The 13,153-nt window shown below is 41.8% G+C and overlaps 1 protein-coding gene across 1 annotated transcript in view; it reads left to right on the top strand.

Annotated features, from left to right (window-relative positions):
* UBXN4 (UBX domain protein 4) overlaps nucleotides 1–13,153 on the top strand; it is a 44,287-nt gene that overhangs the window by 21,222 nt on the left and 9,912 nt on the right. Inside the window, exons 5-9 of the mRNA XM_077447777.1 lie at nucleotides 5,285–5,447; nucleotides 5,535–5,640; nucleotides 7,553–7,607; nucleotides 10,841–11,005; nucleotides 12,004–12,131. Coding sequence (XP_077303903.1) covers nucleotides 5,285–5,447; nucleotides 5,535–5,640; nucleotides 7,553–7,607; nucleotides 10,841–11,005; nucleotides 12,004–12,131 — 617 coding nt within the window. The remainder of the gene's footprint in view (nucleotides 1–5,284; nucleotides 5,448–5,534; nucleotides 5,641–7,552; nucleotides 7,608–10,840; nucleotides 11,006–12,003; nucleotides 12,132–13,153) is intronic.

The raw sequence follows: 13,153 nt of genomic DNA, 5'->3' as shown, positions 1-13,153 counted from the left end.
ATTGAAATGCAATTATATGTAATTTTAGCAAAGGCTGAGACACTTAAGGAGTCAGACTCCTGTGTATGCTAAAGCCTAGATTTAAAGTGATTATAAAGCTTACATTTTTTTTATTTCAATAATGATAAACATGTACTTGTCTGCTCTTTGGAATGGTTTTTGCACAGAGCAGCCCCGATCTCCCTAAACCCCCCGGCAGAGTGCCCCATGGAAAACCACATTTTTTTATGGGGAACTTATTTGGACCTGCTTCCATGCCACCCTGTCTGCATCTATTGACACAGGCATGGCGTCAACCCAATGAGATGGGAGAACCTCGGCTCTCAGCACAGCCCTAGTTTGAGATCCAATTCAGGCAAGTATAAGGTGGTGGGAGGGGTATCCTCAAGTACAGAAGGGTTGTGTGTTTATTTTTTTTTTTTTCTCTTCTCCCCCCACCTTAATAGAACGCATTAACCACTTGACCACTGGGCACTTAAACTCCCTTCCTAACCAGACTAATTTTCAGCTTTCGCTGCTTTCACACTTTGAATGACAACTACTCAGTCATTCAAAACTGTACCCATATGAAGTGCTTGTCCTTTTTTTCACACAAATAGAGCTTTCTTTTGGTGGCATTTAATCACCGCTGGGGGTTTTTTTTTTTTTATTTTTGCACTATAAATCAAAAAATACAGAAAATTTGGTTCATTTTTTTTTAATTTGTTTCTGTTAAAATGTATTGGCACAGAGCAGCGCTGTGGGCACTACAGATCCAGCCCACAGCGCTGCTGCAAACGATCTCTCCCCTCGCACTGTACAGATCGGTACAGAGAGGGGAGGGAGGAACCGACGGTTTGTTTGTAAGTGATTGCTCTGTCATTTGACAGAGCGCTCACGTTGTAAACGGCCGATACCAGAAGCCATTTACCATGATCCGCAAATGCGCTGGTTGTTCTGGACCCAGCGGTCATGGATTTTTCCAGGAGCACTCCCCAGGGGGTGCACGGGAGAGATGGACATCCTCCCAGAATAAGCCGACCGTGCTGTAGGCGTCTTTCGGCTATGGCCCGGTTGGCAAGTGGTTAAAGTATAACTAAAGGTACTTCATTTTGGATAGAGTGGATAGGGATTAGAACCCCTGTTAGCTTTTCTTGCTGTCTGTTAAAGCGGAATTCCGCTGCCTTTTGGGTTGTCCCCAGAAAAGTAATAGAGGGGAAATCTTCCAATGGGAACACTAGTTCTGGTGACCAAGAAATTCCTTTAATTTGCAGGGATTTCCTCTCACTTCTGGTTTGGCTATCAGACAGGAAGTAAATGACAATCTCCACAATGGGCCACTGATAACAAAGAAAAAAAAAATTCAACAGAGGTTATGACCCTCCCTTGCTCGATGCAATATGAAAAAAAAAAAAAAAAAAAGTTTTGCCTATAGTTGTACTTTTATGGTAAAAACCTTTTAGGATTTAGAACCATTTTAAATGTATCTAAATCTAAGAACAAAAGTGTAGAATATTGCAATTTACCAGTCCTTCGATGTTTTGGTTGCATTTGTTTTTTGATTTCAGTTTTTTTTTTTTTCCTTTTTAAGTGGGGATCCTGCCAGTAACGCACTTCCTGTCCTAGAGTGACAATGCTCACCGCCTGTATTAATGGAAAGCATTGTCACCCTAGGCTTCTCTTTCCAGGTCTAGACTACAAAACGCATACCCCTTTCCTCATCTCCAGTACATGGGTGGGGGGGGGGGGCTCTGTAGTTCAGATGTAAACTTGGCAGGGCTGAAAACTCCGCTTAAAATCCATGTGGCAGCACAGGAAGTCAGGAGCTCACTTGCTTTCTGACAGTTTTGCCTTTTGCTTTCAAAATTTTTTATTAATGCAAGGTACATACAGCTCAGAGAAGTTTACAATTCGTCCTGCACCACGTTAAGAAAAAATAATAACATATAGTACCAAAATTTGCATCAAATTGTAACAGTGGTGACATAAAAGTCATTTAAAATAAAGTATAGCTTCATGAGAACAAGTATTCTCATGGTCCGACCTTTACAATGTGTAATAAGCGTGAACATCTCAAACAAAGGCCAGGATGCTAAGAATCAAAAGGAAAGCAGAATATCTAGTTTCGTGTTTACCAGTTTTGCCTTTTAAAAAAAATAAAATAAAATAAAAAAAAACATTGAATTTTGTACGCGTGCCATTTTTTTTTAAAACAAAGCCCATTGTTTGTAACGGTTCTGGGAAACTGTTAAAATCAAGGCATGCTGTGAATAACTGTCACAGCTGCTTTTGCGCTCAAGTGAACCTTGGCACCCCAGATGTTTTAGAACTACATTTCCCATGATGCTCCACTACACTGCACAGTGCATGAGCATCATGGGAAATGTAGTTCCAAAACATCTGGGGGGCCAAGGTTTGCCATCGCTGTCCTAGACTAATGCTTGGTACACACTATTCATTTTTTTTTTCCGTTCAACCCAGCAGGGCTAAAAAAACAAAACAAAAAAAACCTGACCGCTCCTTTTTCGGCCATGCCCCATTGACCAAAGCCAGCTGGCTGCAGTACATACGGACTGAATGTCGTCTGGTTTCTATTGAACCGGCCGTTGTTGCCCGACATTCGCCCATGTGTACAAGGCTTAAAGGGATTGTAAAGTCTCATTTTAGAGTTTTTCAATATAACAGGTGTGAATTACAAGGTTACAGAATCAAGGATTCAAGGTTTTTCAACACGGCAAACATACAGAGTACATGTACAGTGTATACATTGAACTTCAACTTATTTTACTCAGTCGATGATAATGGATGTATATGCTTCAAGGGGGATACATGCGACTGTGTAGGGAACAAATTATTCGTGTGCAAGTGCCCCTTCTAATCAAAGCTTCTGTGGTTTTGTAAACCGGTGGGACATTGCGTGTGTTGGAGAGACAAACCAAAATGGACCATCCCATTCTCCCCCATCGGGAACTATGAGTGGGTGGGGGCCGTTGGGATGCATATAGTTGTTGGCTCAGATGTGGTTCGTCTGTTGTCAGGCGCTATCCTCTGTTCGATTAATGGTGTTATCTAGGTAGTTGCTGTTAGGACTTGTGGAAGTCTTGTCGTTGTATTACACCATATAGGATAGGTGAATGGGGTTCACAAACCAGGTAGTCCATTGTTGTATATCTGGCTACCCACTGTTGGTGGGTAAGGGGAGGGGGGGGGGGGGGGGGAATAGGAGTGATGGATTATTTATGTCTCGGGTGGATTCTAACTAGTCTCCCTCTGGTGGAAATTCAAGTATTTGAGTGGGGTATGTTAGTGTCCGGAGTTTCTATAATGTATCCAACAGGTCCAAGTGTTTTGAAATTTAGTGGGAGTTTCTTTTGCTTGGTAGATAAGTTTTTATTTTTTTTTCCATTTTGGCCATTTTCTCTACACGGCGGAGCCATTCAGAGACTGTAGGTGGGTCGGTGCTTCTCCAGTGCACTGGTATACACTGGGTGGCAGCACTAATCAGGTGTAGCGTGAGTGATTTTATTTTTTTTTTGTACATCTTCAAGGGAAGGGGGATGTGGTGAAGCAAGTATTGTGCTGGGGTGAATTCTGGAGTATATGTTGCGATTTGGGCGATCAAGTCATGAATTTCCTTTTCGGAATGGTTGGATCAGTGGACATTCCCACCAAATATGAAGTAATGATCCTTGAGCGGAGTTAAATCTCCAGCAGAGTGGGGGGAGACGCTGGGTAAAATTTGTATTTTATCGGGTACCATCTGGAGTATATTTTATATCTGTTTTCTTGTGTAGAAATTTTGATGGTCCCTTTGTGTGTGTCTTTATATGTTGTCCCACTCTTCTTTTGAGAGGTCGTTGGCTAGCTCAATCTCCCATTGTTGGTTCGTTTTGGCATTTGGGTTATTTTTAGAAAACCATAGTGCATACAGTGCTGATATTGGGCGTCTCTGGGGTTCCGTACTGGTGCAGATGTGTTCAAAGGGGGTTAGGTCTCTATGCCTATGGGCGATAGGTGGGGTGTGTTGGAGAAAGTGTCTGATTTTGAAGATATTTAAAAAAGGGTATGTTAAGTTTCGGGAGGGTAGAGTATAATGCCGGTTAATTGAGGAGCTCCTCGTTATGAAAGAATTGTTGGGCTATGATCTGTGGACTAGTGGGCGAGTCAGTGTACTTGTCCAAGGAGACCCGGTAGGAAGTCAGGATTTTGGGTTAGCGGGGTCATAGGTCCAGAGGATGCAGTTATATTGAGTGTTTTGCATGCTAACTTAAAGTTAATCAGAGTGGGACCTATTAACGGGTGGGTGGAACATTCTTTTGGTACAGATTTTTGGGTTATCCAGGGAAAGTGCAATATTTTGTATTTGAGCAATATGGATCCAATCTTATTGAATTGGATTCAATATGGATCCAATCTTTGTGTGAATGTACATGCCAATCGACAATTCTCGTGAGTTGGCATAGAATGCATTAAGATAAAAAAAAACCTTCTGCCTTTACCACAACTTTAAGGTGGCAGCTTCCTTGGCTGTAAAGAATAGAAGGGTTTAGTTCTGCTTTAACCCCTTTACACCAGCCACATGCATATATGTGGCAACGTGGTGGTGTGTGTTGAGCTACGCTGCCACATCTGTGTATACAGGCAGCGTCACTGAGTTATTTTTCTTTGCTAGGAGTGTGTATGGTGGGAGCTCCCACCACCGCGACCCAAGCTGTCACCAACAGTTTTAAGTCTCTGTTTAAAATCTGTCTAAAGCCAATGGTGCCTAACTTCCACCTCCTGATTACTTCCTTGGTCATGTGGATGCTGTTACCCTCGTTAATTGACTCGTGACTACAGTTGGGATTGTTGGTGTTGTCGTCTTTTTCATTTTTTTTTTTTTTTTTCCTGCTTTCTCTTTCACATCTTTTCTAAAAGCAACTTTGAAAAAAAAATCAGAAGCCAGTAGGCTGGGCTTCTGGTCATGTGGCCACTCTGACAGTGATCACATGACTGGAAAGACCAGGAAGTGCTTCCAGAGTTTGAATTTTCGTTAAAGGTTGGGCTCCTGGTGGGGGGAAGGTGTTGGTGACAAAGCGTAGGAAAATGTGCTTGCATCGTAAAATATACTAAATGTGTTTTACTGAGATATATAGTTTAATACGCAAGTTACAAGCCCTTTTTAACTGTAGCTGTATGTTCTGTACTCCTTTACCCATTTGTGGACTTTACCTGGTACCTTTGAAAAGAGAGAAAATCAAGTTCTGTGCCAGGTTCTTATTGCTGGAAATCTTTAATTTTTTTTCTTTTTTTTTTTTTTCTTTAGATGCACACAGGAGAGAATGATGGGTTACCAACTAATCCGCACCTATCCACTAGCCCACCAGTGACCTGCTCTGCTGAATCCTGCCCTGTACCACAGTGCCCTTCAGAGGATTTACTGCCTCCATATGTGGAAACCCCCAGCGATTCTTCAGCCTCCACCCCAGGTCAGAATCGAAATGCTCACTCAACTTTCTGATTCTGAACAGTTTCCTGTTTTGTTTTTTAATTCATGTTCTCGCTGATCTCTGTAGTGCAAGATGAAAATCCACCCACAGAGCAAACAAAACTTCAAGAATTTGGGAATAGTGAGATTCCAGATGCCCAGCCTGAAGAGGAAATTACAGAAAAAGTGGAGAGGTCAGCGCTACATATATAAAAAAAAAATATATATATATATATATATATATATATATATATATATATATATATATATATATATATATATATATATATATATATATATATATATATATATATATATATATATATTTAATATTATTATTCTCTATCACACATACAAATAGTCCATGGTAAATGTGTCATGGCACCCATGATGACCAACGCGTTTTTGTGAGTTCAGTCTCACTCTTCAGGGGTTGATGCATAGACCTCTATAAAGTAAAATGGTTAAAAAATATAACATAGTAATGAACATGGAAATGTATCGGGCTTATTGAAATGTGGTAATCGTCCAACTGGCAGCCACCAGAGACGTCTGACCCGGGAGCTGTGGGTAAAGGATCCAAACTGGGCCAGCAGCATGGCCTGCCAGGATGTAGAACTGCACGATTAATCGTTAAAAAATTGCGAACTCGATCCAAACCCCCCCCCACGATCTCTCCTGCTGAGAGTAGGCAATTCTTTCATATAAACAAGTGCAGAGATTATCTGCTCACTCAGCTGTCAAAAGAAAGCATCCCTGGCAATCTGCCAAGTTTAGAACTTGAAACATTGTAACTAACTTACTACTTAGATCAAAGGGATAGAAGTGCTTGTGTAAAGGAATAATCTGGGCTGTCTGCCAAGCTTTCAACCAGTGTAAATGCAGCAAGTTTAACCAATTAAGGTCTAAATCTTTTTTTGACACTTCAAGTTGAAATCAATGTTCTTTTTTGCTAGAAAATTACTTGGGACCCCCAAACACTCAAAAATTTATATATATATATATATATATATATATATATATATATATATATATATATATATATATATATATATATATATATATATATATATATTTTAGCAGAGACCCTAGGGAATAAAATGACAATTGCTGCAATATTTTGTCACACTGTATTTGCCCAGCGGTCTTTCAAATGCAATTTTTTGGGAAAAAATAAAGTTCAATAAATAATAATAAAAAATAAAAAAAACAGTAAAGTTAGCACTTCTTTCACAAAAAAAAAAAAGATGTTACGCTGCAAGAATCGTGAGAGAATCATGATCTATCTTCTAAGCAAAAAAAATTGTGATTCTCATTTTAGCCAGAATCGTGCAGCTCTACCAGAATGGTGGCTAGAAAAAGTGTATATGGGTGATGATGTGCACTTGAGAAAAAAATAAATGATGAAAAACTAAAAAATTGGTTTAAAAAAAAAAATAAGAAAATGATTGAATGGCCAAGAGCAACCACCTGGTACAATGGGGATTTGTGAAAGTGGCCTGCACAGCTGAATTGAATGAGACTCCACATGTGAAACTAAATATATGCATTACAGAGTATAAAATGCAACTTGGTAAAGCAGTGACGGCAAGGTCAAATTGGTTCAAAAAAGTAAATGTGTGCAAATAAGCAAGGGAGAGGGTTTGTACCTACCAGGATCAAGATAATGCGGACCAAAAATCCAACCACCACAGGCATTGCATAGACTGGTGTCTGAGGCCTCCTATTTACAGCTCCACTGGCCCATCACAGGATCCCACCCAAAGTGCCAATGGGCAAAACTCTGCATTTGTATGTTGCTATGTACTGACTGGGCTATCGGGGGTGCCCGTGTCCAAGTAGCTCTGCCGGCGGCTCTCAGTGACAACACTGCAGAATTAAGAGTCCCCTTTTCCAAGTAAGTACCCCTCTAGTGGTTCTACTGGTATAGGTAGCCTGCATCACATGATGTAAAGTTTGACCACAGCTCTATTATGATAGATTTGTTGGTGCAGGGGTTTCCCGGGTTTATGCAGAATTATCTAGAATTGACTTTATCTGCAAACATATGGTTTTATTCTGATGGGTGACGTAAACATAGTTCTAAGCTGTATTTTCCTATTTTAGGGTAATGCAGAAGTTGGAACAGAAGCAGGAGGAGAAAAAGAAAGAAGAACATGAGGTAGGAAGGTTATATAGAAATTGTTTCATTTCAGTCTCCATGTACCTACTGTGCCTTTCTTTTCTTTGTACAGTTTTCTTACCACATTGTTACTGCCAGATTCATTTTTTTTGATCCATGTCCCTCTTCCCAGCAATGCCATGGACAGATTACCAGGATTCAGCATTCATGTATGTGAATGAAAAGGGTGCGATAATCACACAATGACAGCAAGACACTAATAACATGGCATAAGTTGGTATTAAGAAGTTGGATTTTATTTTTTTTCTCTTATCAGGAGAAGCAACACAAACTGGACAGGTTATGACAGATCTGCTTTCATGCCTAGTAGCTTTTTTACATAGTATGTGAGATTGATCTAGCAACGCTTTGTTTCTAGTTGGTGTGTCTACCATCTGACCCATGAAATTTTCCTGCTAGATATTTAGGAACTGGCGAGCCTTAGAGGAATGCGCGGTTCCCTCCGCCCAGTCTGTCTGCATAATTAAAATCCCCCATTATGATAACACTTCCCATCCTTGCTGCCACTTCAAATTGTGATTGCCCCTCCTAGCTCACGTTAGTGCGCCTATAGCATACTCCCAGTATTTTCCCCCTTAGCTTCATCCCTTTGGAGCTCTACCCATAAGGATTCCACCTCCTCCCTAGCTCCCTTATTGATGTCATCTCTCACATTGTCTTGTACGTTATGCTTGATGATATATAGACATATCTAACCCCCCCCCCCCCCTTTATTTATTTTTATTTTTTTATATATATATCTATCCCTGCAATAAAGGGAAAAGCCTTGAATGTTGAGAGCTGTTAAACCAGGTCTCTGAAATTCCCACAAAATCTAAATCCTCTTCGTTCAATAGTATCTCTAGTTCAGCCATCTTGTCCGCCAGGCTCCTGGCATTGGTGAACATGGCACGTAGTTTAGACCGGTTGCATACTGTCCTCTTATTGGATGTTTTCCGAGATTGCAAACAGGAACCCCCCCCCCCCCCCCCCCCCCCGTCGCCTAGTTTAAGAACCCCTCTAACTTTTTGCCCATCTTCACTCCCAGCAGATCCGCACCCTCCTCATTTAGGTGCAGTCCATTCCTTCTGTAGTACTGGTGACCGACCGAGAAGTCGGCCCAGTCCTCCAGGAACCCAAACCCCTCCTTACTACACCAGCTTCTCAGCCACTTGTTTACTTCCATAATCTCCCTCTGCATTTCTGGTGTGGCTCGATGTACCGGCAGTATTCCTGAGAATACTACTTTGGAGGTTCTTTTCCTCAATTTAGCTTCTAAGTCCCTCAAATCATTCTTTAGGAAACTCCATCTGCTTCTGACTTTGTCATTGGTGCCAATGTGCACCATGACATCCAGTATTCTGTTCACCAATCCGTGATGTGCTGAACCCGGTAGACAGCATACAGTTCAGCGCTTCAGGTCTGTCATAGATGACCCTCTCTGTCCTAAGAATTGAGTCCCCTACCACCAGAATCTGTTTATCCTTTTCCTTCGTTCCCTCCCTTACTGGAGGAGTTCTTCCTCCAGTGAGCGTGTGTATGTGTTTTCACATCGCTTTTTGGGAATCGGGTGATATATAGGTGTAGCTCTTTGATAACTCCATTACAATTCAGTGCAGAAACACACTTTTGTTTAAAAAAAACTCATTATTTTCCTCAAAATTCTACAACCGATACCCCATAATGACAAAGTGAAAGAAGTTTGTTTGAAATCTTTGCAAATTTATTAAAGCGGGAGTCCGCCGTTTTTTTTTTTTTTTTTTAAAGCCAGCAGCTACAAATACTGCAGCTGCTGACTTTTAAAATGACACTTGCCCGCCCAGCGCGCCCGCGATGTCGGCACCCGAAGCCGATCTCTCGATCGTCTCTCGGGTGCTGCCGCCTCCATCTTGGGTATGGGAATCAGGAAGTGGAGCCTTTCGGCTTCATTTCCCGATTCCCTACTGCACATGCGCGAGTCGCGCTGCGCAATAAGGATGGTCCCCGCTGTCTCTGGGATCCGTGTGTTTCCCAGCAGGCAGCGGGCGACCTTCGGAAAGGGGTGTAGATTCTGCGGAAAGGGGCGTACCTTCTGCAGAATCTATGCCGGAAGTGGGTGCAGATACCTGTACTGTACAGGTACCTGCACCCCCCTCCCCCTGAAAGGTGCCAATTGGGGTGCCGGAGGGGGGGATGGTTCCATTGAGCGGAAGGTCCACTTTAGGGTGGACCTCCGCTTTAAATAAAAAACAAATAAAAATCACATAAGTATTCACAACCTTTGCCTTTACATAAATGGAAGAAGTTTGGAGCTACCAAGACTCTTCCTAGAGCAGGCTTCCCAGCCAAACTTGGTGATCGGGGAAGAGGGCCCTTAGTCATGGAGGTGACCAAGAACCCGATGGTCGCTCTGACAGAGCTCCAACGTTTCGCTGTGGAGAGAGGAGAACCTTCCAGAAGAACCATTTCTGCAGCACTCCACAAATCAGGTATGTATGGTAGAGTGGCCATATAGAAGCCATTCCTCAGTAAAAGGCACATGACAGTCCGCCTAGAATTTGCCACAAGGCACCTGAAGGACTCTCAGAACATGAAAAACAAAATTCTCTGGTGTGATGAAACAAAAATAGGGTTTTTTATAAATTTTTTTAAAATAAATTAGCAGATTAAAAATTTCTTTCACTTTGTCATTATGGGATATTTGTAGATTTTTTTTGAAGAAAATAATGAATTTAATCTTATTCCAAAAAAAAAGTCTAACGTAACAAAATGTGAAAAAAGTGAAGCGCTGTGAATACTTTTCCGGATGCACTGTATGAAGCTTCAGAAGTTTGTTTCCTGGGCTGAGCAAGGGGAAGAGAGCAGTTCTATAGGAACTGGGGATGGAGAGAAATCTTTCAGGTGCTAAAACATACATAATCCTGCATTTTACAGGTGTTCCCATTGAAATTTATGGGATAAAAAAACGCCAAAATATGCTCATGGAAAAAAAGCTCACGTACTTCTTCTTTTTTTTTTTTTATGTGAACGGGGACAATTCAAAAGGTTAGGCTTCTGTGTAGTTAGGAAAACGACCATAAAAAATGCTCAAATGTGAATGAAGGAAGTTGTTTTTTTACTTGTCTGTCCTTTGTTATAGATTTACCATGGCTTTTAATTAACCATTTGAGGTTCTCTTGGTGTTTTGGTGGTGCTTGTGTTTTGCAGTGCATCTTTATTGTTTAAAGTTGCTAAACGTTCTTGTGTTCATGCAGAAGGAAATTAAACGAGAAATTGAGAGAAGGAGGATGGGCAAGGATATGCTGGAATATAAGCGGAAGCATGAGGATGACCAGGCACGGCGGGCACTGGAGGAGAGAAATAAGGAGAAAGCAGAGGAGAAAGCTGCCAGGGATCGCATCCGACAACAGATCGCCCAAGTGAGTTATTTTGTGTCAGTTTCCTGGATTAGCCACTTGCTTGCCTGTCCACAATACATTTCCTGGAGGCGAGTGGCACCCCCGATATGCCTGTTTGTAGCGGTGTACTTCCTGGTTTTGAGGGGCACATGTAAACGGCACGAGTATGTAAACGGCACGAGTATGTCAGGTTACAGCCAATGATTATGGCTGTATACCTGGTGATCAGCTGTGGCCAATCACAGCACAGGCCTTTGTGTTTGTAAACATAGGCTCTGGGTGAAGTTCTCCCTGCCATTCAGAAATGAAAGCAAGGAGAGAAACCCAGCCAGATCAGTGAATAAGTAACCCCTTGATTGCCCTCTTGATCACCCAGCCAGTGCTATTAGTACAGTGTCAATGTACAGTATTACCGCATTAGTGGTACTAGTGGCGTGTCCCTCCCGGCCAGTGTCGACGTCAGATTGCCCGCCACGCTATCCATCACAATAAGTCGCTGATCACCACCATTACCAGTATAGTGTCCCCAAAAACACAGTGTTAGCAGGATAAGCCCCTGATCACTGCCGGCACTTGCAACATGTAGTAGAACACATTTTGGCCTAAATTTATGGAGAAATTAGATTTTATTGCATATGTTTTATAAACGGAGTAGAATATATATTTTTTTTTTTTCAATATGTTTTAGTTTATGCTGATCAAATACCCCAAAAAGACGGCTCTAGTTCTGTGAAAAATGTTTTCATATAAATGTTTTTATATAAATTTTCATTTGGATGCAGTGTTGCCTGACCGAGCAATTGTCAGGTGAAAATAGTCTGGTCAAGAAGGTGGTAAAACCTTCTGGTGGTTAAAGATGCGGTAACAACTTAATCTACATGCGCCTAAACTGTCAGTATAATCAGTTTTCATGTTGTTGCATCATCAGACCACATACTATATTTCCCCTGCATGATGCTTTTCGAATTATGCTTTTATCATTGCTTTGGAGTTAATATCTGTATTTCCAATCTCAAAAGGACCGTGCTGACCGTGCAGCTCGCTATGCAGAGAAGAAGGAAGAACAAGATGCAATAAAAGCAGCAGAATTTCAAGCAAAGCAGGCAGAGATGGAGACCAGAAGGGATGCAGCACAGAAAGAAAAAAGGTGATCCCTTTTTTTTTGCCCATGTTATGTGTTAATAAAATGGAGTGCATGGTAATTGTTTGCTCTTGGGTCTATTCACTGTGTAAAGCCATGTACACACAGGCAGTTTTTTCTTTAACCCACCTATGCGATGTTAGTACAGTGATCTCCCTGTTCAGCTATTGTTTGACAGGAGGACCGCCCCAGCCAAAATACACAGGTCAGCGCTGGCAGCCATCACTGATCAGATACTGTTTTTGCAGCATGCGCATTTGACAGAAGCCAAACGTTCAGGCTTCTGTACACACAGGCCAGTACCGGCTGATATTAGGCCCATGTGTACCGGGCTTAACTGAGCAGATGCGTCCCATTCAGGAAGTACACTATTCAGAGCAGCCTTTTTCAACCAGGGTACCTGGGGTACCTTTTTGGGTTTCTTCAGGGGCGCCTTGAAAAAATGCTTTAAAAAAAAAAGCCCAAAAATTGTACACAAGCCAGCAGATGGATCAAGCTTTTTTTTTTTTTTTTGTTGCACAAAGCTAGAGGCTTTCATTGCGCACCATTACAACCGTCCAGCCACTGGGAAACCAACAATGACTCCATCTGTTGGTAAGGGGAATTTCAGGTGCCTGTACAGCATCCTTGTTTGCCCCTCTCATCAGCACTGGGGTCACATTAGCTGAGTGGGGGTGAAGAGAAACCTTAGAATACTAATTAGCATCAATGTGCAAAGGTGTATTTGCTTTGTAAGAATGAAGCACCTCTAACGTTGGACGGCCTACATTTGTGGGTGTTGCTGTGTTATGCAAAACTATTTAGCTCTTTACATTTTAGAGTGGGGTGCCTCGAGATTGAGCAGTTTAAAAGGGTGCCTTGACTGAAAAAAAGGTTGCGAAACCCTGATGTACGGTACATGGAGGGTAGAGTGCCATGTCCTACTGACATGCGCTATCTCCAGACATCTGTGCAGATGTCTGCTGCTTGTAGAGGGTTTTACTTGTAGCCAATCAGAGTGCAATAATGGAGGGTGTGTTCAGAAATTT

Source organism: Lithobates pipiens, unplaced genomic scaffold (genome assembly GCF_037356315.1).
Source record: "Lithobates pipiens isolate NorthernLeopardFrog02 unplaced genomic scaffold, aLitPip1_a1.2 Scaffold_22, whole genome shotgun sequence".
NCBI classification, from domain to species: domain Eukaryota; kingdom Metazoa; phylum Chordata; class Amphibia; order Anura; family Ranidae; genus Lithobates; species Lithobates pipiens.
Note: the sequence above shows the minus strand (reverse complement) of the source record. Positions and strands in the feature narration are given on the sequence as shown.